The sequence below is a fragment of the Tursiops truncatus genome, chromosome 17 (assembly GCF_011762595.2).
Source record: "Tursiops truncatus isolate mTurTru1 chromosome 17, mTurTru1.mat.Y, whole genome shotgun sequence".
Lineage (NCBI taxonomy): Eukaryota > Metazoa > Chordata > Mammalia > Artiodactyla > Delphinidae > Tursiops > Tursiops truncatus.
In genome coordinates, this window is record NC_047050.1 from 59796956 (window position 1) to 59820285 (window position 23330).

Below are 23330 nucleotides of genomic sequence, written 5' to 3' on the forward strand. Positions count from 1 at the left end.
AGCCACAGCTGCATCAATGGAGTGGAGGCACTTTCCTAACATAAGTCAGGTCTTTGTTACTCTAAGGCGAGAATAACCTGTTTGAGAATAAAGTATTTGACAGCTAGTACGGCAGGGACATCAATCAGTGAGAAGGTACATCAGCCCTTGACTAGGGGGCAGGATCCTGAAGTTTCTCTGATTTGTTGGGAGTTAGCCTTTCATTACCAGCTGTGCTGTTGCAAGATGAGGGCCAATACTAGGAGTCCCGGGGGTCAGCATGGAAGAGGGGGTGGGCACGTGGAGCCAGGAGCCTGGGCCGTGGTTATTGCTTATAGGTTATTGCTCATATTATCAGTATGAACCTTCTGTAACCAAAAGAAGGGGGAATGGATAGGCTGAGGAAAAATCATAGCTGGCCATTACAGAGGGTTTGGAGTAGAACTGCAGAGAGTTAATGGTTTGCTGCTGAGTGTATAAGGAAATGTGTGGTGGTATTTTTGGTTTTCACAATGGCTAGGAGATGGGGAGGGTGCTACTGGAATTTGGTGATGGAATCAGGAATAATAAATGTTCTACAATGTCTGGGACAGTTATGCCGACCTATCCAAAATGTCAAAGCACCTCTGTTGAGACAGATTGCAAGAGTTATCCGTAAGGGGCTACTGAAGAGAGGAGAGCCGTATGCCTTGGGCAGAAGGGAGATAAAGTCCTAATTTGGGTGATATAGTTGCTATTTATTATTTAGTATGGATTAGGTCCATAAACACATTTGTCATTTAATCTGCATGACTATCCCCTGAGATATAATTAATTACTCCCTTCTTATACACAAGGAGTTAGGCTCGGAGAGGCAAAATAACTTCACCAGAGTGAGACAAGCAAGGGGCAGAGTCCCTTCAATTCAAGTTTGAGTTCAAAATCTTCCTGCAGGGTTTTAGGGGACAAGGAGGAGAGTGGCAACAGGGTGTGTATGGAGTCCTTCGAGAGAAAGAAAATCACATTCATGACACAAACTCAGGATGAAATCCTAGGAGGAGTTGTTGAGTCCTGGAATAAATTACTGTGGGAAGCTGGAATTTTTGGATATCTTTGAAAAGACCCCCTCTATTTAAAAATCCTTTCGGAGGTTTTTTGGTTTTTTTTATTTTTTTGATTGAGAGAGGAGACCATTAGAGGGGTCTTCTGGGCTTGTTTCAGTTCTCAGTATTCTTCTAAACTCCGAGGGCTGACCTTAAGATAAATGTTGAATAAACACTCCCTTGAAAGGCCTGGAAATTCACACACAACTGCAACTAAGTGAAAAACTAATTAAAACCAGCCATTCTGATTCAACATTAACTGAAATTTATCTACCTATGTTGAAAGTGAAATAAATGCAAGAAGTCAAAAGTTTAAAAGATGAAAGAAGGATGACTTAGAACTTTTTAAAATAACATTTTATATCATAACAAAATCAATATACATTATCGTATAAGATTTCTATGGAATAAATATTCTGCTATTTGCTGTGTATGGATTTTTGCACGTATTTAAAATCATCAGGGAATTCCTCATTTCCAATTATCTATAATTCCATCACAAGCACTTTTTCTCAGCCTTTGCCTCAAACTTTATGCTAACACGCCACTACCTCCCCCAAGGGAATTACACGTAAAGCTAAGCTTACACTAGCCATCTATATCTTGTTAAAAATGAAGAACACAAGAGTAGATTTTATTAGTGAAAAAGGGGGGACAGAGTATGAAGGTAGTAGGCACTCGTTTGGGGGTGGGCAGAGGAAAGGAGATCTAACTAAAGTGTAGTTTTCTCCAGCTATAAGTACTGAATTTCAGGAATTCTGGTCCCTCCGTATTAATCTAGGATGGATGGATAGCTTTCCAGTTCCCGCCCTATCTCGAACTCCCAGTCGCAGACACCAGGTGGCGCTCGCATGCTCGCAGCTCAGCGAATGGAACCCTCGGATTTAGACCCTGTCTGCTAAAAAGTCGCGCTGGCTGCCTGACCCGGGAGAATCACGTTCGGTGAAGCGCAGAAGCAAAACGGCGCCTAGCTCGGGCCCTGTCCCGTGGCAGACCTGAGGCGCGTTCGGAAAGCGACCGACAGACGCAGGGCGGCGGTGGGAGCTGCAGAGGGCCTTTTGCACTCCAATTGCAGGACAAGCGGGGAAGTTCAGAGCGTGGACAAGGGGATGCGAATACCAGCAAATTCGGGGAAAGCAGAGGACGTGGCTTGGGAAGGTTAGAATATCCGAAGGACCCCCTTGAAAGGGGGTGGATGGGTCACAGCCCCTCTTTCTGTATTCTGGGCTGAGCAGGGTGGTAGCAGGTTCGGGGACCTTTTAAGAGCACCGCCTGCCCTTTCTCTCTTCGCCATCACCAGCCTTTAACGGTGGTGAAATACCCTCTGCAGTTTTCCAAGGCGAGAGGGTATTTTCTCACAAAAGTGGCTCCTTTTTTTTTTTTTTTTTTTTTTTTTTTTTTGCGGTACGCGGGCCTCTCACTGTTGTGGCCTCTCCCGTTGCGGAGCACAGGCTCCGGACGCGCAGGCCCAGCGGCCATGGCTCACGGACCCAGCCACTCCGCGGCATGTGGGATCTTCCCGGACTGGGGCACGAACCCGTGTCCCCTGCATCGGCAGGCGGACTCTCAACCACTGCGCCACCAGGGAAGCCCAAAAGTGGCTTCTTGATAAACACTTAGTTTTTATACCTCCCAGCTCCCAACATTTGTGCGCACACAACAAGCTGGATTGTAAAGACGCCGCGGGAGCGGGTGGGAGGCTGTTCGTGAGGTTAAAAAATGAGTAACGATGATGACTTTGCAAGGGGGCCCAGGGGATGACCGCGCAGGGCCGAGTCCCTGGAGACCTGGCGCGGGGCTCTGGCGCGCCTCGTGGGCTTCACAGCTCAAGCAGAGCCTCTCGGAGGGTGACCTGCATGTATCAGAACCACCAGGGTGTTTGATAAATGCAGAGTCCCTGGCCTCAGCCCAGACCTGTTGAAACAGGATCTCTACGAGAGAGCATATGCAGTTTAAGAAGTCCTACCACAGTACACAGCCGACATTCGTCCTTTTAAACACCAAAAATGTCTATTTCAACATTCGCAGGTGATTCTCCTGCACATTAAAGTTTGAGCATATCTGCTTTGGCATTTTATAGCCCTCGTTCAGAAGAAGGAAGGAAGAAAGGGTACCCCTTGTTTTTTTGTCTTTTTTTGGTGGTATCTTAGTTCCCCGACCAGGGCTCGAACCCGCGCCCCCTGAAGTGGAAGCGCGGAGTCTTAACCACTGGACCGCCAGGGAAGTCCCAAGACAGGCTACCCCTTTATAGCGGGTACTGGCCGCCCGAGCGCGGGGTCCCTGACGAGGCTGGCCTTTGGGAATGGGGAAGCGGGCACACAGCACCTGCGTCCTCGAGAGCTCCAGACCTCGCAAAAAAGCCAGCCGCACGCTAGCCTCGGTGCGAGTGGAGGGGCAAAAGCCGCTCTTTCCCGGCACCGTTCAGCCGGCTGCGGCTCGCACCTGGGGCGGCCGCCAGGTCTGGGCTGGCGCGCCTGCGGCGCTGGGCGGGCTCCTCAGAGCATCTCTTGTGGGGCCGGGCTGGAGGAGAAGAGGAGGAGGGAAGCGGGGGTGCGTTAGGGGCTTAGGCCTGCCTCCCACCTCCCCCCGCAGCCACCTTCCGCTCTATAATTGGCTGGCAGCGGGCCTTCCTTTCCTCTTATCTGATCCCGGGCGCCTAGCAGGAGGGAAGCCCTGGAGAGGAGGAGGCAGCTCTGAGCGGCCGGGAGTGGGGGCAGAAGCGGGTAGAGGAGAGGGAGAGAGGCTAATTGAAAGGGGCACGCGGCGGGAAGCGCACAAGACCCGTGCGCCGCCAAGAACCAATTCGCGGCGGAACTTGGATCTTCCCTAGGCACGGAGAGGCCCCCTACCTGGGCTGGAATCTTCTCCTGAACAGGTTAGTTCCAGTCTTTCTCTGCTCTTCTTTCGGGTCGGCTTTGCAAAGTCTATTCTTGAGGAAGGGAAAGTGGGAAGGACTAGCCACCTGCAGACGCCGTGCAATTCCATGGACCTTCTCTTCACGCGCGCCTCGGATGGCCCGGGGACGTTTGAGGTGCGATGGGAAGGTGCACCGGGTGCCTCTTCGCAGGGGGTCACTGGGCAGGGAGATTGGTGGCACTGCGTGATGCAAATGCAGACAGTGAAGATGCCCTGGGTTGCTCTCAGGAGCTTTCCCCCTTGTACTTGGGCGCTGTGAGTGCTCGGCGGGAAAGAGCGGGTGTCTCCACTTCGAGACAGTGGAGACTCCAGAATTTCCAAGTAGAAGGGGCTTCGTAAAGGCGACCATTCCGTTGAGAAAGGGGCTTAGGGATTGTTTTGGAGAGCTGTATATGAACAGAAAGCACGCTGTTTTTATTTAGATTGTATTAAGGGTCGCTTGGGAAAACAGTCGGTGGAGATCATGGGGTACGCAACTCACCTAGATCCCCGTGGGTGACCCGCGCTGGGGACCAGGTGCTCGCGAAAAGAGGAGCAAGCAAACGGAGTGCCTCGATGCAGGATGTTGGCAGTAGTGATAGCTCTTCCACGTAGTGATAGCTCGTCCACGCCAGGAAACCCGGATGCTTCGCGCGTTTTACTTTGGTGTCTGGACCCAGGAAGTTGCAGCTTTCAGACGCACCACCACGCTGTGGTGCTGGAGGGTCTCCTCTGCCCTGGCTTTTCCCACCCCCTTTCCCCCACCCGCCCCTTTTATCCCTCTGAACTGCTGGCGGCTTCAAGCGCTCTAGTACGCAGCGCCTAGGCGGAGGTGCATCTGGCCGAGCTTGGCTTTAGCGTGCACAGCGCACAGTCAAGACAGGGTTAGGGCCCGGCCAAGAGGAGCCGGCGTTGTGCCACTGGAGTGGCCTTAGTCCTAAGCAAGGGTCTGAACGCTGCCTGCAAGTCCAGGACACGGGCACTCTGATTCAGGAGCTGGGTTCTTGGGTCCTCTGTGGGAGGCTCCGCCCTGTGGCACGCGAAGCTCTGGATTGACCCGGGGTCGAAGCTCTGGATTGACCCGGGGTCGCGCATTGTGCTTAGGCTTTCGGCATGCCCTTAAGGGCAACTGTGCAAATGGAGCTTGCGTGCAGCTCTCAAAGCGGCCTATATCTGCCCCTCCCCCCCCGAAAACTACTTCTGGAGCTAAAGCTGAGAGCCTCATTTCCCTCCTGGAAATTTTGGAGAGTCAGCTGCTTGCAGCAGTAGAAGGGGGTGGAAGGGGGGCAGAAACATGCGGATAAGACATTGGTGGCTCTATGGGGAGCAGAAATGAGAAAGAGTTTTCCTGAAACTCCCCTCTTAAAGGCTCTGGGGCTCCTCAGCTACAGAGAGTCAAGGGGGGGCCCTTCCTGGTTGCAGCATGTGATAAAGAGGCCCTGCTCGCATCCAGCAAACCGGCTTAAGCTGGATGCAGTGGGGAGAGCTGGTGGTGTGTTTCTGACAAGGTGGTCCAGTTCTGCCCACAGAGAACTCACTGGTAAATGTAAAATGAGTGAATGAAATAACGCATGGATAGCATTTGGATTTTGAGTTGTTTCAAAAGAGCAACTTGGATGGATTTCCTTTGAACCTGGTCCCAAGGGTGTGGTTACTGTAAGATAGACTTCAGGATAGGATTTTTTTTGAAGAAACAGCTTTATTGAGATACAATTGCACACGTGTGCAATTCGGTGGTTTTTTAGTATATTCACGGAGTTGTGCAATCATCACCACAATCAATTTTAGAAGATTTTTATCACTCCAAAAAAAAAATATTCTGTACCTATTAGCGGAAACTCCCCATTTCTTCCCAACCTCGCCCCCCCAACACCCTTGGCAACCACTCATCTACTTTCTGCTGACATTTCATGTAAATGGAAGCATACAATATATGTGTGGTCCTTTGTGACTGGTTTCTTTCACCTAGCAAAATGTTTTCAAGGTTTATCCATTATGTACAGTATACTCTCACTAAGCATTGGGCATCGCCTCCTTCTGCCTGGGGAGCCCTGAGCCAGGACAGACCTGAACCTCCACTACATCCCTGACCTCCTGGGGGTCCCTTTGAAAGGACAAGAACCACACTGGTGAGGGCTCTCAGTAATTCCCTGGGAAGGATTCCTTGGAACCCATCAGGATTCCTGGAGCAGTTTTGGGCAGGTCCCAGGCTTTGGGATTGATGGGAGGAGTCCTTTGGCATTTTTCCTGCTGCTAATGGTCCAGCTGTGGATTTCAGAGAACGCTGGGCCGTCCGTGAAAGTCTTGGCTTTTGGAATCAGCCAGGGCTGGCCTTAAAGAAAGGGCTGAGCAAATTCGTATGATTTGAGGGGCACTGGAACAAGCCCCAGCCCAGCAAAAAAGGGCTCATTGGGGTACACTCCCTTTGACCCTTAAATACTTCCTGGTGTCAGCTAGTAAAACACAAAGATCTTTTGCCTGTCTTAAGCTGAGAGTCTTTGCAATTATGTGACTCTAGAGCCACATTTGCTGTCATTTTAATCCAAACTCAGCCAAACGACTGCTGTTTTCCATGCAGTCGAGTGTAACCCAAGGTTCCTTTAAAGGACCAGGACCTTCCTGAATTGCTGCAGGCTGAGGTGGTGGTGTTTGAGCACCACTGAGCTAACAGATTACCTGGGATTATGACAATTTGTAGAGAACAGATGATAAATGACCTAGGGGAACAGCGGGATGGGTAGGGTGGGGGAGAGGAGAAGAGGAAAGTTTAAGGGAAAGGGAGAAAAACAAACTTCCTCTTTGACAGATTTGCCCCCTGATAGTGCTGGATGGCAAGAAAACAGTCTCCTCTTGTTTCTCCTCCTCTTTGGTAACTAACTAACTAAAAAGTGGCAGGGCCCCAGTTACTCTTCTATATAGAACAAGCCTTGTGAAGACCAAGCCTTATCCTGTTCTAGTTGGGAGATGGGTGTGTGTAGTCGAGGAAGTGCTGGCGTGTGTTTCGAGTCCCTGTTGGGTACCTGCCCTTTTCTTTTTCAGAAACACGTTTAAGCCCCCCAGTTACTTGTGGAAGTAAATATTCTCCTTCTTTTAGATGTAAGATCACTGAGCTTCGGGGATATAAACTACCTCGCCTGGAGTTGCAAAGCCAGCAAGTACCAGATACATGATTAAGAAAAGCCTGTATGAGATTTGAACCCAGACCCCATTGCTCCATCAGCTTCTTTGGTGGGGAAGGGTGAAGTGACCCTTGCCTTCAAGGGTGTGTGACTGTAAATGGATGACATCAACTGAGGCCATACAAGTCTGGCAGCTGAAACAGGCTGGAAGGCAGAGAGGTGTGGGTGAAATCTATACTTGCTTGTTCTGTGCCCCTGCCCAAGTTCCTTAACCTCTCTGGGCTTCAGTTTTCTCTTCTAGAAAACAGGGATAACATAGCCACCCTATGTTTTAAGGCCTAAAATGATTTAGTACAGAGTCGGGAAGACAAAACTGGTTTCTCTTGTCTCCTGCTGCTTTTTCCTTCTTTCTACCTTTTTTTTTTTCTTCTTCCCACGTTTCCTCTTCTCTCTTTCTCTGGCTCCACTTTTTGAGGGGATTGTGACTAGAAAGGCACAGGAAATTCTCAGGAAATTCTGAGAACTGAGTGTCTGTTTAAGTTGGGGCTTACAGTCTAGACTCCACATTTCTTCAAGGTAATTTTTTTTTAATTTAATTTAATTTTTAATTTATACTTCAGGGTAATTTTTTAAAATCAATGCTGTCGAAGAACTTTTCTGCCAGTGGGCCTTTGTTGGAGCTCACCGGCAAGGGTCCCTAACTTTTAATTGTAGGGAACAGTGTTTAGTCTTTTTCCTACCAGAGATAACCTGGGTTGTTTATGAAAATTGATCCAGAGGGAGGCCAGGCTTGGCTGAGTTCTTCTGAGTTTCATAGGTGGTGTCTCTAACTAGAGGTACTCACGGGATCTTTTACTGGATAAAGATTTCCTCCTCCATGGCTTTCTGTCTGCTTTTGCAAAGGGGAGCACACTGAATCGATATCAAAAAATGATGTTCTACTGTAGGTTTAGAATGGAAAATAAAGATTACTACTGTAGGAAACACAGAAGGAGCATCTGGCCCATACTTGGAAGATCAGGGAAGCCTTCCTAAAGGATGAGATGTCTATGCTGAGATGTGCAGCTGCCCTTTATGCTGCTTGTAGATAGAGTTTAGTTAAAAGCAACTCTCATTTCTTTGACCAAGAAGCTATGTCAGTCCTTAAAAAAAAAAATGCCGGGTAATGGAACATTCCTGAGTCAAAGAGAGTCTCCAGTTTGCCATACTTTTGGAGTGGCTCTGCCTTCTGTCATGTAGGACTTACAGCAACCTAGTTTAAGACTAAACAGCTATATTTCTGAGGGTGATCTGCAGACATATCCCTTGCATTTGAGCCATTCACTGGGCTGCTATGATCCTACATGGGGTCTTTCTGTGAACTAGAAAAAGGTACCTCTGGGCAGACCCGTGCTATTGGGAGAAGAAGACAGTATCCTTTCCTCTGGAAAACAGTTTTGCATACAAGTTGGAGAGAGTGTCTGCTAGTTTCAAGCATTACTTGCCCTAGGCCAACTGCAAATTGTACAGTGCGTCAACTGTGAACTGTACACATCAGCCCTGGTCATTCAATCATTGATCATTAAATCAATCAGTATTTATTGATTGACTATCATGCACTTTGAACTTTTTTGATTATGGGTTAAACTGCCCATCTAGATGTATTATGTTACCCAAGACTCAGACGGTAAAGTTACGGGGGCCATGAAGCTAGCTGGAGAGTTACAATGGGATAAGAGGCCAGTGCAGTCTGTTGGAGGTTGATCACTCTTTCTAAAGATTTTTCAATTTTATTAATATTTTAAAGAAGCAAATTTTGGCCTTGTTAATTTTTTACTAATATTTATTTTATGTATTTTTGGGTTCTATGCTTATCTTTATTAATCCCTTTTCCAACTTAATTAGGATTTTAATTTGCTCTTCTTTTTTTGGCTTCTTTAAGTGGAAAATTAGATCATTGATTTTTAAATTCCTTCTTTTTTTATGTAAATATTTCTCTCTAATCCTTTAGCTGCATCCCACAAATTTTCATGTGTTATCTTTTTATATTTTGAATTTGTAAAGATATTTTATTATGATTGATATCTAATTTAATTCTGTTGTTGTCAGAAAACATACTCTGCAAACTTTGAGTCTTTTGGAATTTATTGTCTCATTTTAGGATGCAGAATATGGCCGATTTTATAAGAAATTTTTTAAAAAAAGAATATTCTGCAGTTTTTGGATGTGGTGTTCAATAAATATCAATTACTAGTTGATAGAGTGGTTCACATCTTCTTATATCCTTACTGTTATTTTGTCTAGTTGTTCAGTCAGTTCCTGAGGGGATTGTTAACATCTCTAACTTTGCTTATTATTTCTTTCTTTGGTTCTATCAGTTTTTGCTTTGTGTATTTTGAAACTCTATTATTAAGCACGTACTCATTTATGATTGTTAACTTTTCTTGATTAATTGACCCTTTATTCTGAATTGTCCAGGACTTGAGGGATATTTTTTTTCTTTTTTAAAATATTTATTTATTTACTTATTTATTTAGGCTGCGCCAGGTCTTAGTTGCAGCACATGGGATTTTCATTGCCAGGTGTGGGATCTTTTAGTTGCGGCATGCGGGATCTTTTAGTTGTGGCCTGCAGGCTTCCTAGTTGCGGCATGTGGGCTTCTTTGCAGGCTTCTTAGTTGCAGCATGTGGTCTCTTAGTTGCGGTATGCATGTGGGATCTAGTTTCCCAACCAGGGATTGAACCCCGGGCTCCCTGCATTGGGAGCATGGAGTCTTAGGCACTGGACCACCAGGGAAGTCCCGAGGGGCGTTTTTATGCAGAGTTGATTCCCCCTACTTGTGGCTCACTCTTTTCTTACGCACCTCTTCTCAATTTCCAGTCTCTGGCATTCCTGAACTCTTCTACCCTTTGATACTTTATGCTAATAAAATTGTGGCTTTCCACTTGATTTATAATCACAATGCCATGCACAGTGGGGAGTTCGCGCAGGGGGAAATAAAAGGCTAGTCACCAAGCTAATAGTAACACAACTAGGTCTTTATTTCTAAATTAGAGTTGTTTTCTCCTGTGTCCTGATGCTAACAGAGAAGAGTGATAACCACTGACTTCCTCTAGGGCTTGTTTTTAAGTAGACCTCATTAACTAATCATGAAAACGCTTTTGGTTATTCTGGGTGTAAGGAGGGTGGTATTTTCACTACAGAGATGAAATAAGGAATACTAAACATGTCAACACACTGGGCAAAGATGTTAGCCCTGTTTTTAGTCTCTCCATTCTTATCTGTAAATACGTATGACCTAGATCATCAATTCACTGTAAAATTCTCCTATAAAAGTGATATCAAAATATTAATAATGTTGGGCTTCCCTGGTGGCGCAGTGTTTGAGAGTCCGCCTGCCGATGCAGGGGACACGGGTTCGTGCCCCGGTCCGGGAAGATCCCACACGCCGCGGAGCGGCGGGGCCCGTGAGCCATGGCCGCTGAGCCTGCGCATCCGGAGCCTGTGCTCCACAACGGGAGAGGCCATGGCAGTGAGAGGCCCACGTACCACCAAAAAAAAAAAAAAAGAAAAAAAAATATTAATAATGTAGAGTCCAGAAAGAGTTCAGACTTAAAGGTAATTTTGTCCAGTTCCCCTGCCCACAAATCCAGGAATCTCTTCTATAACCCCTCTCATGGGTAAAACTTAGCCAGCTTCTGCCTCAGAACTTCTAATAAAAGTGAAGAAGGCATTCTAGTTGTTAGAGAATTTTTATATCCAAATCCGCATCTCTGTGGCTCGGTCCATTGATTCTAGTACTATTTGCAGAAACTGCACAGAATAATCTTGTTTTATCTTCTGTGTTAAAGCCCTTCAGATATTTGAAGACATCCATTATGTGCCTCCGATTCTTATTTTTCCTAGGCTTAAATCATGCTTAATCATTCCCATTTCTTTCAAATCTTCTTTACATGGGCTTGTCAACTAAAACTGCTAAGTCTTCTTTTTAGTCAATGAATTGCTCCTAAGTCAAATCTTCCAGATCTTCAGATGGTTGATTATTTTGAACCTGTATAGAGCTGTCATCTGGAAAAATGATAAAAAATGGATAGGAACGTAATTAGAAAAGTTTAAAGTAGTCCACCCGTGCAAATAATTGTGCCTCTGTCATTATTTGGATCTTCTGTTTTTGCCTAAACCTTTATGCCAAGTTAGTCCCACAACCTTCATTAGATGGAGGAGATAAAGAGTTCTTTTTTTTTTTTTTAATATTTATTTTGGTTGCACTGGGTCTTAGTTATGGCGCGTGGGATCTTTGTCGCGGCATGTTTAGTTGCGGCATGCGGGATCTTTTAGTTGTAGCATGCGGACTCTTGTGGCCTGCGGACTCTTAGTTGTGGCATGCGGACTCTTAATTGTAGCATGCGGACTCAATTGTGGCATGTGGACTTAGTTGCAGCATGTGGACTTTTAGTTGTGGCATGCGGACTTCTTAGCTGTGGCATGTGGACTTCTTAGTTGCAGCATGCACGTGGGATCTAGTTCCCCGACCAGGGATCGAACCTGGGCCCCCTGCATTGCGAGTGCGGAATCTTACCCACTGGACCACCAGAGAAGTCCTGATAAAGACTTCTTGAGTCTTTTCCTCCTTTAGTATCTACCCAAGTAGTAAATTCATTGATGATTATCATTCCCTTTTCCTTTGTGTCCTTTCAACCTGTTCCTAACATGTTACCAGTTAGAACTTTTTGAGAGCTTCCTGAGTTTCTAAGTACATTATTTACATTATCACAATCATCCTATAAGGCAGATGTTCACTGGCACATTTTGCTGATAAAGAAATCAAGTCATGGAGTGGTTAAACTAGTTAGTCAAGGACCCCTAGCAAATTATTGTCAGATCTGTCTTCCTAGCTCCCAGTTTTCTATTCATATCTCCAGTTCGTGTTAACTCTTTGTTCTATTTCATACTTATTGCATTTAGCTTGGCAATATATTTGCTTGCAGTCAACTGTAAGTGAGTTGACTGAAGGCAGGGATCATATGGTATGAAATTTTGTATCTCCCTTAGAGTAGAGAGCTTTGGTTACATAGTAGGGCTCTCATTAGTGATTGTTGGAATGAAGATTCTGATATTACAAATCACAGTCTCTCTCAGGGCCTGGTGTGCCAGTTGGCTGGCAACAATTTTGTTTTAAGTTTATGGTTTTTTGTGTGTCAGCACTGACTGAGTAGAACATTATCCAGGGTTTGGGTATATATGTGTGTAAGTCTGTGTGTGTATGTGTGTGTGTTTATATGAGTAGTTTACAAAAACTTTAGGATAAATATTTTAAGGGATTTTGATAAAACTGGCTTGCACAAGGGGCTTTGCTCCTTGTTAAATTTAATTGTATAAATGCAATTAAATAAGACAAACATATGAAGTAGAGGAAGGGTCAGTTAGTCCTAATGGGGATAGTTTTAAGTTACTGATTACATAATCTCGTGACAGTGTTCTGAGAAAACTTGTACTAAAGATTATCAACTTTCCTCAAATTGTGTTTATACCTTCTGAACTTAGAGCTAGATAGCCACTTCTAACATGATGTTTTTAAACCAAAAAAAAAAAAAAAAAAAAAATTAAGGCAGAGTTATCTGTTTTGTGCAAGGTTTTAGGCAAAGTTTCAACAAATTAGGCTTTGATATTTTGGTAAGTGTTAAAGTATCTCATGGCACTTTAATAGGAATTGGGATTTTTTCTTGCCTCTATTTTACTGTCCAAAAAAGAGACTTGGCAGAAAACCTTGGGAAAATGAAAATTCCAGTTCTCCCAATATGGTATTACTCATCCTAATTTAAAATAAACACACAAAAAAAGGAAGAATTTAAAGATAATCTAGGGCTACAGTTTTTTTTCCATATAAATAATACACAGTTTTCAAAAAAAGTTGCCAAGATTAGGGTAGCACTAATTCATCGGTGTATTTACTTATTTAAATTGTGTGAAATGCAGATTAACTTCTAATGTGGTGTGTTAAGTATTGCTTCAAAACACCTGGACACAGGAACTGCAGTGTTTTGATGAGAAAGAGAAAGACTATTGGACTGTGGCTTGTAAAAGGACTTGCTCTACTATGTTAACATAGTATCGTGTGATATCTGATAAAAGTCTCTGATCTTAAAGGGCATGCCAAAAAGACAAATTGTTTCCTTACCTCTCCCTCCCTTTGCCCTGTTCTGGATGAAACCTGTGGTTATGTTTGGGGAACAAAATCTTAGAAAGAATATTTCGTTTGAGTTGAGAGAGTGATTCTACTTCTGTGGTTTTCTTTGGGTATCACGGTCTTGATCATGATAGGGCTGACGCCTACTCCCCTCTCTTTGCAAATCCCCTGTATTCAAGCCTCTGTACACAAAAGAGCAAAAGAGTGATTTCACAGTCCTTTGGATAACCCACCTGATCTTGTTCTACTTGGCTGGGTGGGGTTAGGGTTCTCTAGATGCCTCAGGGCCTTTCCCCCTGTATTTTATCTAAATTCACTCTCCATTTGTCCCATTTCTTCTGTGCTCTGACACATAGTTGGTTTATTAATCTGTAATAAATTAATAATAAATTCATCCAGACTAAAATGCCGTATATATTACATATAAAATAGTCACTCAATGTGTTACCTATTCCATTGAATTTTAAGGGGCTTCTAGTATGTGAACGTCTTAATTTAAGAAAATATTCTTTAGTAATTAGCATTTTGGAAGTATAGTAGGCTGGTTGGGGGAGATGCTTTTTGGATCCCTAAATACAAATGAATACATTCTTTAATTTTTTTTATAGGATCTTAACTTGATTATTTCTATGATTATCAAAGCATGTGGCTCTTCCTTTAATTGGCAATACAAAAGAATTGCACGCTAGACTGTCACTGGATATTATAAAAAGTGGTTGCCAAAAAAATTTTTTTATGAATGATTGCTTGAAGGAATATAATTAATTTATTCCTCTGGATATACTGTATCACTCTGGAATAAAACCAGAATAAGTTTAAGTGCGTGAATCATATTGTTTTGAAGATTCATAGAATTCTGCTTTGCTACATTCACTGAAATAACTCTTGGGTTAAAAAGGAAATTAAAGTTTGTATGTTGCTGCTGAAGCATATTCAGAGAAAAATTATGGCCTCAAATAAAGACTATTACATTAATTAAGGATTAAATAAACAAAAAGAACAACAAAAATTAAAAACATAAGAGCAGGACTTCCCTGGTAGTCCAGTGGGTAAGACTACACTCCCAATACAGGGGGCCCAAGTTCCATCCCTTGTTAGGGAACTAGATCCCACATGCATGACACAACTGAGAGTCCACATGCTGCAGCTGTGAGCCTGCGTGTCACAACTAAAGGATCCCGCGTGCCACAACAAAGACCCGGCGCAGCCAAAATAAATAAATAAATAAAATAAATATTATAAAAGCAGAAAAGCAAAGATAAATACAGAACTAAATAAATTAGAAATCAAAAAATAATATTGGCAAATAAAAAAAACCTATTCTCAAAAAATTACAATCTGGACAAATATATATATATAGCTTATCTATTTTGGAGAGAAAAGAGAAAGTCAGAAACACATCACTTTAATACTGATAATGGAGCTATAACAAGAAAAGATAGGTTGTAATTTGAGAGATCACACAACCCTGTGCTATTCAATCTGAAAATCAAAATTAAAAGAATAACTTTAAGGGAAAATATCCAAACTAGAACCAAGAAGTAAAAAAGCTAAATAGGTTTATGAATAAGACAAAATATATTTTTAAAGCTGTGTAGGAATTAGCTTCAGAAAGGGAATAGGCCCATATGATTTTCTCACTCAAATTATTCATAGGCTTTCATAGAGTAGATCTTTCTCATGCTACTTAAACTATTACGGGGCTTCCCTGGTGGCGCAGTGGTTGAGAGTCCGCCTGCCGATGCAGGGGACACGGGTTCGTGCCCCGGTCCGGGAAGATCCCACATGCTGTGGAGCGGCTGGGCCCGTGAGCCATGGCCGCTGAGCCTTCGCATCCGGAGCCTGTGCTCCGCAACGGGAGAGGCCACAGCAGTGAGAGGCCCGCGTACCACAAAAAACACAAAAAAACCCAAAACAAAACAAAACAAAACTATTACGGCACAATGAAAAAATGGAAACCTTTCTAACTTTTTTTTATAAAGCTAGAATAATCTTGACACCAAACCTTTTAAGAAAAGAAAACTCTTAGTCAATTTTGGTTATTAACATAGATCCAAAAAAGCAGCTATACAAAGTCGACATGATATAAAAACAATAATATGCAGAAACAACAAAGATCAGTTAGCCCGGGAGGAGGGTGCCCTGAGGAGTCTTTAGACTCTGGAAGATGTCTGATTGGCAGATGTTAAAGGGATTCTTTGGTAATCCAATGCGTCCATGAGCTGCACAGACTCAGTCCAGGACTGCAAGAATTCAAGCCTGGGAGCACTCTGCAGAAGGCTTACGTTGCAGACTGAAGGTGGACATAACCTTGGAATCCCTCAGACATTACATTGCTCAGCTCTTGCCTCAGAGAGATCTGGCTCTCATCTCTGAAGACTTCAATATTGTCTCAGTGTTACAGGAACTTTGGAAAAGCAAGCAGCAGCAAAGGGTTGCACTCCCAAGTGAAGCTGCAGTGGTCTACAGGTCCATGTCATCCCTTAGACCTTCCTTTGTGAGTAATGTGACCCTCCCAGGGGGACACTGTTTTGGCAATTTTCAGTGCTGCTTAGGTAGAGCTGAGGCCTGATGGGATGCCTCTGAAGTTGTCCCAGTCAACTCCTTCTTCAGTGAGCTGCCCTTCAGAAGGATCACACCAAAGAATTCTTTATGGAAAGCATTCAGGAAACAGTTGCGGCATCAGAGGCACACCAGATGCGCCGATGACTCCAGCATCTGCATCAAAGCCTGTGACTCCATGTTAGTTAAACACTGGGACGACCATGTTTATTTCAAGAGCTGATGACCATTTTCCAACTATTGCACTGGAAAGGAAGCCGAAAAGCCCTTTGTGAAACAAAGCATTCCTGACAGGAAGTCATCTTCTATTTCCAGTATTCCCTGGATGAAAGATGAACAGCCATATGGTCTGGACTGGATCATGAAGGAGCAAGGGTCCTTGAAAAGGAATCCTCTCTCAAGAGCAATGAATGGCCTTGGGGGAGTTATAAGAAGCCAAGAAAGCAGGATAACTATGATTTTACATAGAAAAGAAAGAAATCACTATCTTAGCCTTGACTGAGATCTACAGTGGCCTTCACATTTCCTCACCCAGAGATGGTCAGGCTGAGCCTCAGAGCCCTGTGTGGTATTGCTAGCAAGGCCGGGCCCCAGGTGCCCCCAAGGATGGCAGAGACCAGATCCCAACATGTGGAAGCTCACTGAAGTAGGTCATCAGATGTTTTAGCATCTATAGCTGCTACCTGAAGGCTGCACGAATCCTCCTACTGCTACTAAAATCCTCCTGTTTTATTCACAGAATCTGAGAATAGTAGGACTCACTCTTATAGGACCCAGTACTCACTCAGTTCAGTTTTCTAATTAAACTCTTCAAACTATAAGGATGGAAGCAGGATTGTTTGAAAAATATTTCCCAAGACTGGCTCCAGCCTTAAGTCTGGCTGACATGTGCTTCACTAGATTACATATGTTGTTTCAAAGAATGTGCCAGTGTAGCATCTCTCAAAGAACAGCAGCCAGGATTGGGAAGAAGTAACATGATAGCAATTTTAAAAATACTTGGATTAAATAAGAAATATTGATTGCTTTAAAAAACATGCAAGGGTCAGAGTCTCCTCCCAAGCTTTGGAAACTAAAAGATAGCTCCACTAGATATAATCCAAAGCTACAGAAGGGGTTTTATCTGGGTCTATCAAAGTTCTTGAAGAGGTAATAGTATGAAAATACTAGATAAACTTAATGTGGCATACAATAGCACTGTAATAATAATTTTTTACCATACTCTTCCATTTGGGGATAAATGTCACCTAGAATAGTACTCACTCTTGTTTCTCGAGAAGAATTAATATCCAATTTTTGAGTCCTGCAATCAATTATATTCATTTTTAATTTGCAAATAGGTAACTTGAATTCATTTACTTTTATTTTCTGCCACCACAGACATATATCTATAACAGAGAAAATCATAGGTATTTTAAAGTTTAAAACATTTGAAAAATCATTAGCATTTAACAAAGAGTGCTTGCGTTTGGTTAGTCCCTTAGGAGTTAGAGAGAAGGACTCTTTTGCTCTATTACTGTCTTTGTTATTTCAAACAATTCTGCTTCCATCCGTTCAGTTTGAAGAGTTTAATTAGACCATAAGCAACCAATAGCTCAAATGTTACAGAATCTTCTTGAAAGAAATAATATGACTCTGTCATCTATTTGAAAATGGCTTGGCTGAAAACTAAAACCATTATAATTACATTAAAGTTAAAAAAAAACCCACAGTAATTTTCATGAACAGGCAGGATTTATTTCTGTGTTTCAAGGATACATTAATACTAGACACTACCAAAGTAATGAATTACACTAAGAGGTATAGATGAAAAACGTGAACATCTCCATAGATGAAACAGCAAAAAGGCAAGATTCAGCATTCATTCCTGGTTGAAAAAAAATACCCAGTAAAAAGTCAAGAATTTATTTTTTAACAGAAAGAGACAATATATCTCAATCTAACTACTAGCAATATACTTAGTGATGAAATATTTGAGGCATTCCTTGTAAAATAATGGTTTTAAAACTCCTGGCCTATATAATTAAACACACACACACACACACACACACACACACACACACACACACGGTGGTTGCAATTGTCAACCTGGAAAATGCAAGAGATTAAATTGAAAAAATATAGAGTAAGAGTTCAAAATGGTGGTCTACTATAAAATAAATAGATAAAAGTCACTATCTTTTCTATATTAAAAAATAATCCAGGTTTCCATTCACAACTGGAATTAAAAAATTAAGATAACTAGAAATATACCTTGAGATGGAAAAAGTGATTTTACCCATGACATTGAATCAGAAACCATAAAGAAAAAGATCAAATCAGATGCCTTGATTAAAAAAAAAATCTTGACCCAATAAAACAAAATTGAAAGGTCAAAAACAAACTTGAAAAATACTGCAGTATATATGTTAAAATTAATATATAAAGAGTTCTTACAAATCAATGAGAAAATGGGTGAAATATATGAACAGGTATTTTATAAAAAGTATAAGTAGCTAACAAACACAAAATGTTACGTTTTACTGATTATAAAAAAAAATTAAGATGATATTGTGATAATCACATTTTACCTATCAAATCAGGATATGTTGAAAGCAATGAACCCCTGTGATGATGGAAGTGATGTGATTTGGTACTCATATAAGATGCTGATAGAAGTGGAAATCAGTATAAGGCATTATGTACCTATGTTTTAAAAACCTTTAAAAAACACATCTTGTTTTACCCAACAGTTCTACAATTGGGAGTTTAGCCAAAGAAATCAATAGTCATGTATTCAAAGAGGTGTGAATAAGGATAGTCATTCCAGTGTTACATGTATTAGGGAAATTTAGAAACAATCTACATTTACAAATAAAGCTAGATAATAAATAAGTTGTGATATTGTCATGCATATTGTAACAGGACATTTATGTCATCAGCAAATATTTGCACATACTCTTTGCTGTGCTTTCTTGTATTTTCTAATTTTCTATGATTAAACTCATTATTTTTGTAATCAGAATGAGAAAAGATATTTTAAAGTGAAAAGAAAGTGATATGAAATGTGATACTTTAGAAGCATTTTCCTAAGATGCTTCTACCATGTTTGATTGTCTGTGTGGGCTGAAATCCTGGATCCTGAACTCACTATCTATGTGACTTGGGAAAACTCTCTCTGCCTTATTTTCCTTATCTGTAAATCAATATTATAATCATACCTACTTCAAAAAATGCACTGGATAGAAGAAAACTTTTGAGATGTCTTAATTTCTGAGGTAAGGACTCAGAATTTCTCCTCTGTAATGGCTTGCAATAGAATTGTAGTCAGCACTTGTAGACTGGCCTTTTAAATTAACCCCAAACATTCACACTTTTCCCCCCCTCCTTCTTTCCCTCCCTCCTTCCTACCCTCCCTTCTTCCTTCTTTTCCTTCCTTAATTTCCCCCTTTTTCATTTCTTTCACCTTTTCTTGGAGCTTTTCTTTTATTGATATTCTAATGAAAAGGATGATCTTAGAAGAGTTTTAGATTCACACATATGGAGAAAAAAATTATAAGCAAAGATGAAAAGATTAAGGGTTATTCAGCCCAATGAAGTGAAAGCTCAGTGATGATTTAATAATCGCACAAAGTGGTTTTTCAAATGCTCCTTGATCACTAGAAGAATCGTCCTGTATATCTATACTTATGACTGGCAAGGGAGTTGTAACTGTCTGATTATAATGCTCATTTCAGGCCAACTTTTGGAATTTATCCATCTGGGAAATTCATTGTGCTATTTTTGCCTTACAAAAGAGTCACAGAGTACCTTCTGAACTTCTCGCCCAAATATTTTTAATAATTCTCTTCATTTACAGCATCTTCTCAAAAATCTTTCTTTTATCAGTGTACGTTTTAGAGTGAAATATACAATGCCCTAAGGAATGAGTTACTTCCTGACAATACTAATACATGTTGGCTTGTTTGTCTTAGACGACTGCATATAATTTAAGTCTTCTCAAAATACCTCTGTGTTCTCTGTTTCTAGGACTGCCGTTACATCCCATGTGAAAAGCAGGAAATAAAATGAAGATTTTTCAGTGCAAGATGCAGCATTGGCTGTTTCCAGCTTTTTTGGCAATTACTTATTTTTGCACCAATGTCCAGGGTCAAGGTAATGGAAAAGTTGAATATAATCATTAGGGTCTGGGAGTCTGGCCATTTTGGTTCTGATTATCATTTTTTATTTTATTTACCTTAAGAGTGCTTCACTGGTTCAGCTGTGATTTTAGGCAGGGTCATATGTTGGCTTTTACTCAGTTTCACTAACTGTTTACATTGTAGAAATGTGCCACAACTTTGATGAAGGTTACGACCTCACCAGTGACTGAGCATATTAATTTTGTGGCAGCTGGTTAAACAGCTAATTTTTTTTTTTTTTGTGGTACGCGGGCCTCTCACTGTTGTGGCCTCTCCCGCGGCGGAGCACAGGTTCCGGACCATGGCTCACGGGCCCAGCCACTCCGCGGCATGTGGGATCTTCCCAGACCGGGGCACGAACCCGTGTCCCCTGCATCGGCAGGCGGACTCTCAACCACTGCGCCACCAGGGAAGCCCAAACAGCTCATTTTTAATGTGCTTCTGAATATGTCATACAAATTTAATCAGCAAAGTCAAATTTGCAAAATCAATTCTGTTAATAAGGGGCTATAAGGTGTGTATATATGTATCTCGATCATGCCTTGTCTCTTTAAAAGACTGTCAACAAAATATTTCTGCCACTTCATACCTGGGTGACAGGAAGTGGGCATCCTGGGAAGCATCGAGTGGAAAAGTATAAGAAGCAGAATGGAGGCTTCAGTCTGGTCAGTTCTCAGGGCCAGCTGATTCTGTCTGCACCCCAGGTGTCTTGACATCGCAAGGAGGGCAAAGAAGTTAACAACGTTCAGGATTCCTAGGTTAAAGATTAGAAATCTTTGTAGCATCTTCTACCCAGGCTCTTTTCTTTAAATGTGGTCTGAGTTTGTAGCCCACAACATCTTTTCAGTCAATAGGCCAACCTTCTGAACCTCCAGGAGAAGTAATGACCATGCCCAGATACCACAGATCATGCCCAGACAACACGGACGGTGCTTTAGAACCCACAGTGGCATTGGCTTCAACTGAACTACTCGAGGAAATAAAGTGTGTAGCAAAGGCAACAACGAAATCCATCAATATTCAACTTTTTTTTAAAAACAATTTACAAATGGTTTATATGACTACAGTCCCATTACAACCACTAGCAAAAAACAATGCCACCATTTTCTTTTATCAGTGGACCCCATCTGTTGCCAAGATATGCATAAATATTCTATAATCATTAAAAGAAAATCTTGGTTAGACACAAAGTTTATATTTCCTTTAGGTTTTTGCCCTTAGGGGAAAAACACTGAAAAGAAGATATGTTACTTAAGAAAGAAACAGGCCTGAGGTCACAGATTTGAACTTCAAAGTTAGCTCCTTTTTCCCTGTATGGAAGGCACTGGGACTTGTGCCAAAGCAAAGGCAGCAAGATTGACAGAAACACTGTAAGTGCAGTGGAGAAATAATTGTTCTTATCTCATGGAACAAAAGTGTCTGTATATTTAATACCAGAACCATGATTTTTCTTTTTGCAAGCACAAAGGAGGTGCTTCAATACATATACTTAACTCTGTAATAAATATAAATGCTTGCATGAACTTGACTCAAAAGTTAATTGTGTCAGTTAAAATCTTTAAAGACAAAAATTAAGTGTAAAGCTTGATTTCTGGCACACATCAAGAACCCAGAGCGAGCCAACGAACTCATCTTTTGTGTAGTGAAGTCAGGCTTCCTATGTGGGTTACGGCCGATTACAACATTTGTGAATATATAAACATCCCAAATGGGGATTTCGCAAGAAGACCAAGGAGGGTCCAGTTGTTACCTTCTTCGACTGCAGGGTTAGCCTTGTTACTGAAAGTACAGGGGTATTTTTATTTTGTTGTGCTGTATTTTTTGAGAGGGAAGATTCTCTTTAAACTCAAAGAATTTAAAGGATCATGAGAGATTACTACAAGGAACTATATGCTAATAAAATGGACAACCTGGAAGAAATGGACAAATTCTTAAAAAGCACAACCTTCCGAGACTGAACCAGGAAGAAATAGAAAATATAAACAGACCAATCACAAGCACTGAAATTGAGACTGTGATTAAAAATCTCCAACAAACAAAATCCCAGGACCAGATGGCTTCACAGGCGAATTCTATCAAACTTTTAGAGAAGAGCTAACACCTATCCTTCTCAAACACCTATCCTTCTCTCCTTCTCTCACTCCCAAACTCATTCTATGAGGCCATCATTGCGCTGATACCAAAACCAGACAAAGATGCCACAAAAAAAGAAAACTACAGGCCAATATCACTGATGAACATAGATGCAAAAATACTCAACAAAATACCAGCAAACAGAATCCAACAGCACATGAAAAGGATCATACACCATGATCAAGTGGGGTCTATCCCAGGAATGCAAGGATTCTTCAATATACGCAAATCAATCAATGTGATACACCATACTAACAAACTGAAGGATAAAAACCATAAGATCATCTCAATAGATGCAGAAAAAGTTTTCGACAAAATTCAACACCCATTTATGATAAAAACCCTCTAGAAAGTGGACATAGAGGGAACTTACCTCAACATAATAAAGGCCATATATGACAAACCCACAGCCAACATCGTTCTCAGTGGTGAAAAACTGAAACCATTTCCACTAAGATCAGGAAAAAGACAAGGTTGCCCACTCTCACCACTATTCTTCAACATAGTTTTGGAAGTTTTAGCCACAGCAATCAGAGAAGAAAAAGAAATAAAAGGAATCCAAATTGGTAAAGAAGAAGTAAAACTGTCACTGTTTGCAGATGACATGATACTATATATAGAGAATCCTAAAGATGCATCAGAAAACTACTAGAGCTAATCAATGAATTTGGTAAAGTAGCAGGATACAAAAGTAATGCACAGAAATCTCTTGCATTCCTGTACACTAATGATGAAAAATCTGAAAGAGAAATTAAGGAAACACTCCCATTACCATTGCAACAAAAAGAATAAAGTACCTAGGAATAAACCAACCTAAGGAGACAAAGACCTGTATTCAGAAAACTATAAGACACTGATTAAAGAAATTAAAGATGATACAAACAGATGGACAGATATACCATGTTCTTGGATTGGAAGAATCAACATTGTGAAAATGACTATACCACCCAAAGCAATCTACAGATTCCATGCAATCCCTATCAAACTACCAATGGCATTTTTCACAGAACTAGAGCAAAAAATTTCACAATTTCTATGGAAGCACAAAAGACCCCAAATAGCCAAAGCAATCTTGAGAAAGAGAAACGGAGCTGTAGGAATCAGGTTCCCTAACTTCAGACTATACTACAAAGCTACATTAATCAAGACAGTATGGTACTGGCACAAAAACAGAAATATAGATCAGTGGAACAGGAGAGAAAGCATAGAGATAAACCCACGTGCATATGGTCAC

The 23330-nt window shown here is 41.7% G+C and overlaps 1 protein-coding gene, 1 non-coding gene and 1 pseudogene across 7 annotated transcripts in view; 2 read left to right on the forward strand and 1 right to left on the reverse strand.

The window, feature by feature from the left end:
* COL14A1 (collagen type XIV alpha 1 chain) overlaps positions 1-23330 on the forward strand; it is a 267412-nt gene that overhangs the window by 22006 nt on the left and 222076 nt on the right. For 4 of the 6 annotated variants that reach the window (XM_073794695.1, XM_019932069.3, XM_019932070.3 and 1 more), the window contains one exon: positions 19812-19937. In XM_073794695.1, the coding sequence (XP_073650796.1) occupies positions 19850-19937 (88 nt within the window). In that variant the 5' untranslated portion in view covers positions 19812-19849. Of the gene's footprint in view, positions 1-1974; positions 2220-3661; positions 3937-19811; positions 19938-23330 lie in introns of those variants that run through there. The other 2 variants (XM_073794697.1, XM_019932068.3) reach the window with 2 other exon arrangements.
* On the forward strand, positions 6690-16448 carry LOC101324563 (protein limb expression 1 homolog pseudogene; annotated as a pseudogene).
* Positions 11579-11651, reverse strand: TRNAA-CGC (transfer RNA alanine (anticodon CGC)). Its single transcript has one exon. It is a non-coding gene; the product is annotated as a tRNA-Ala (tRNA).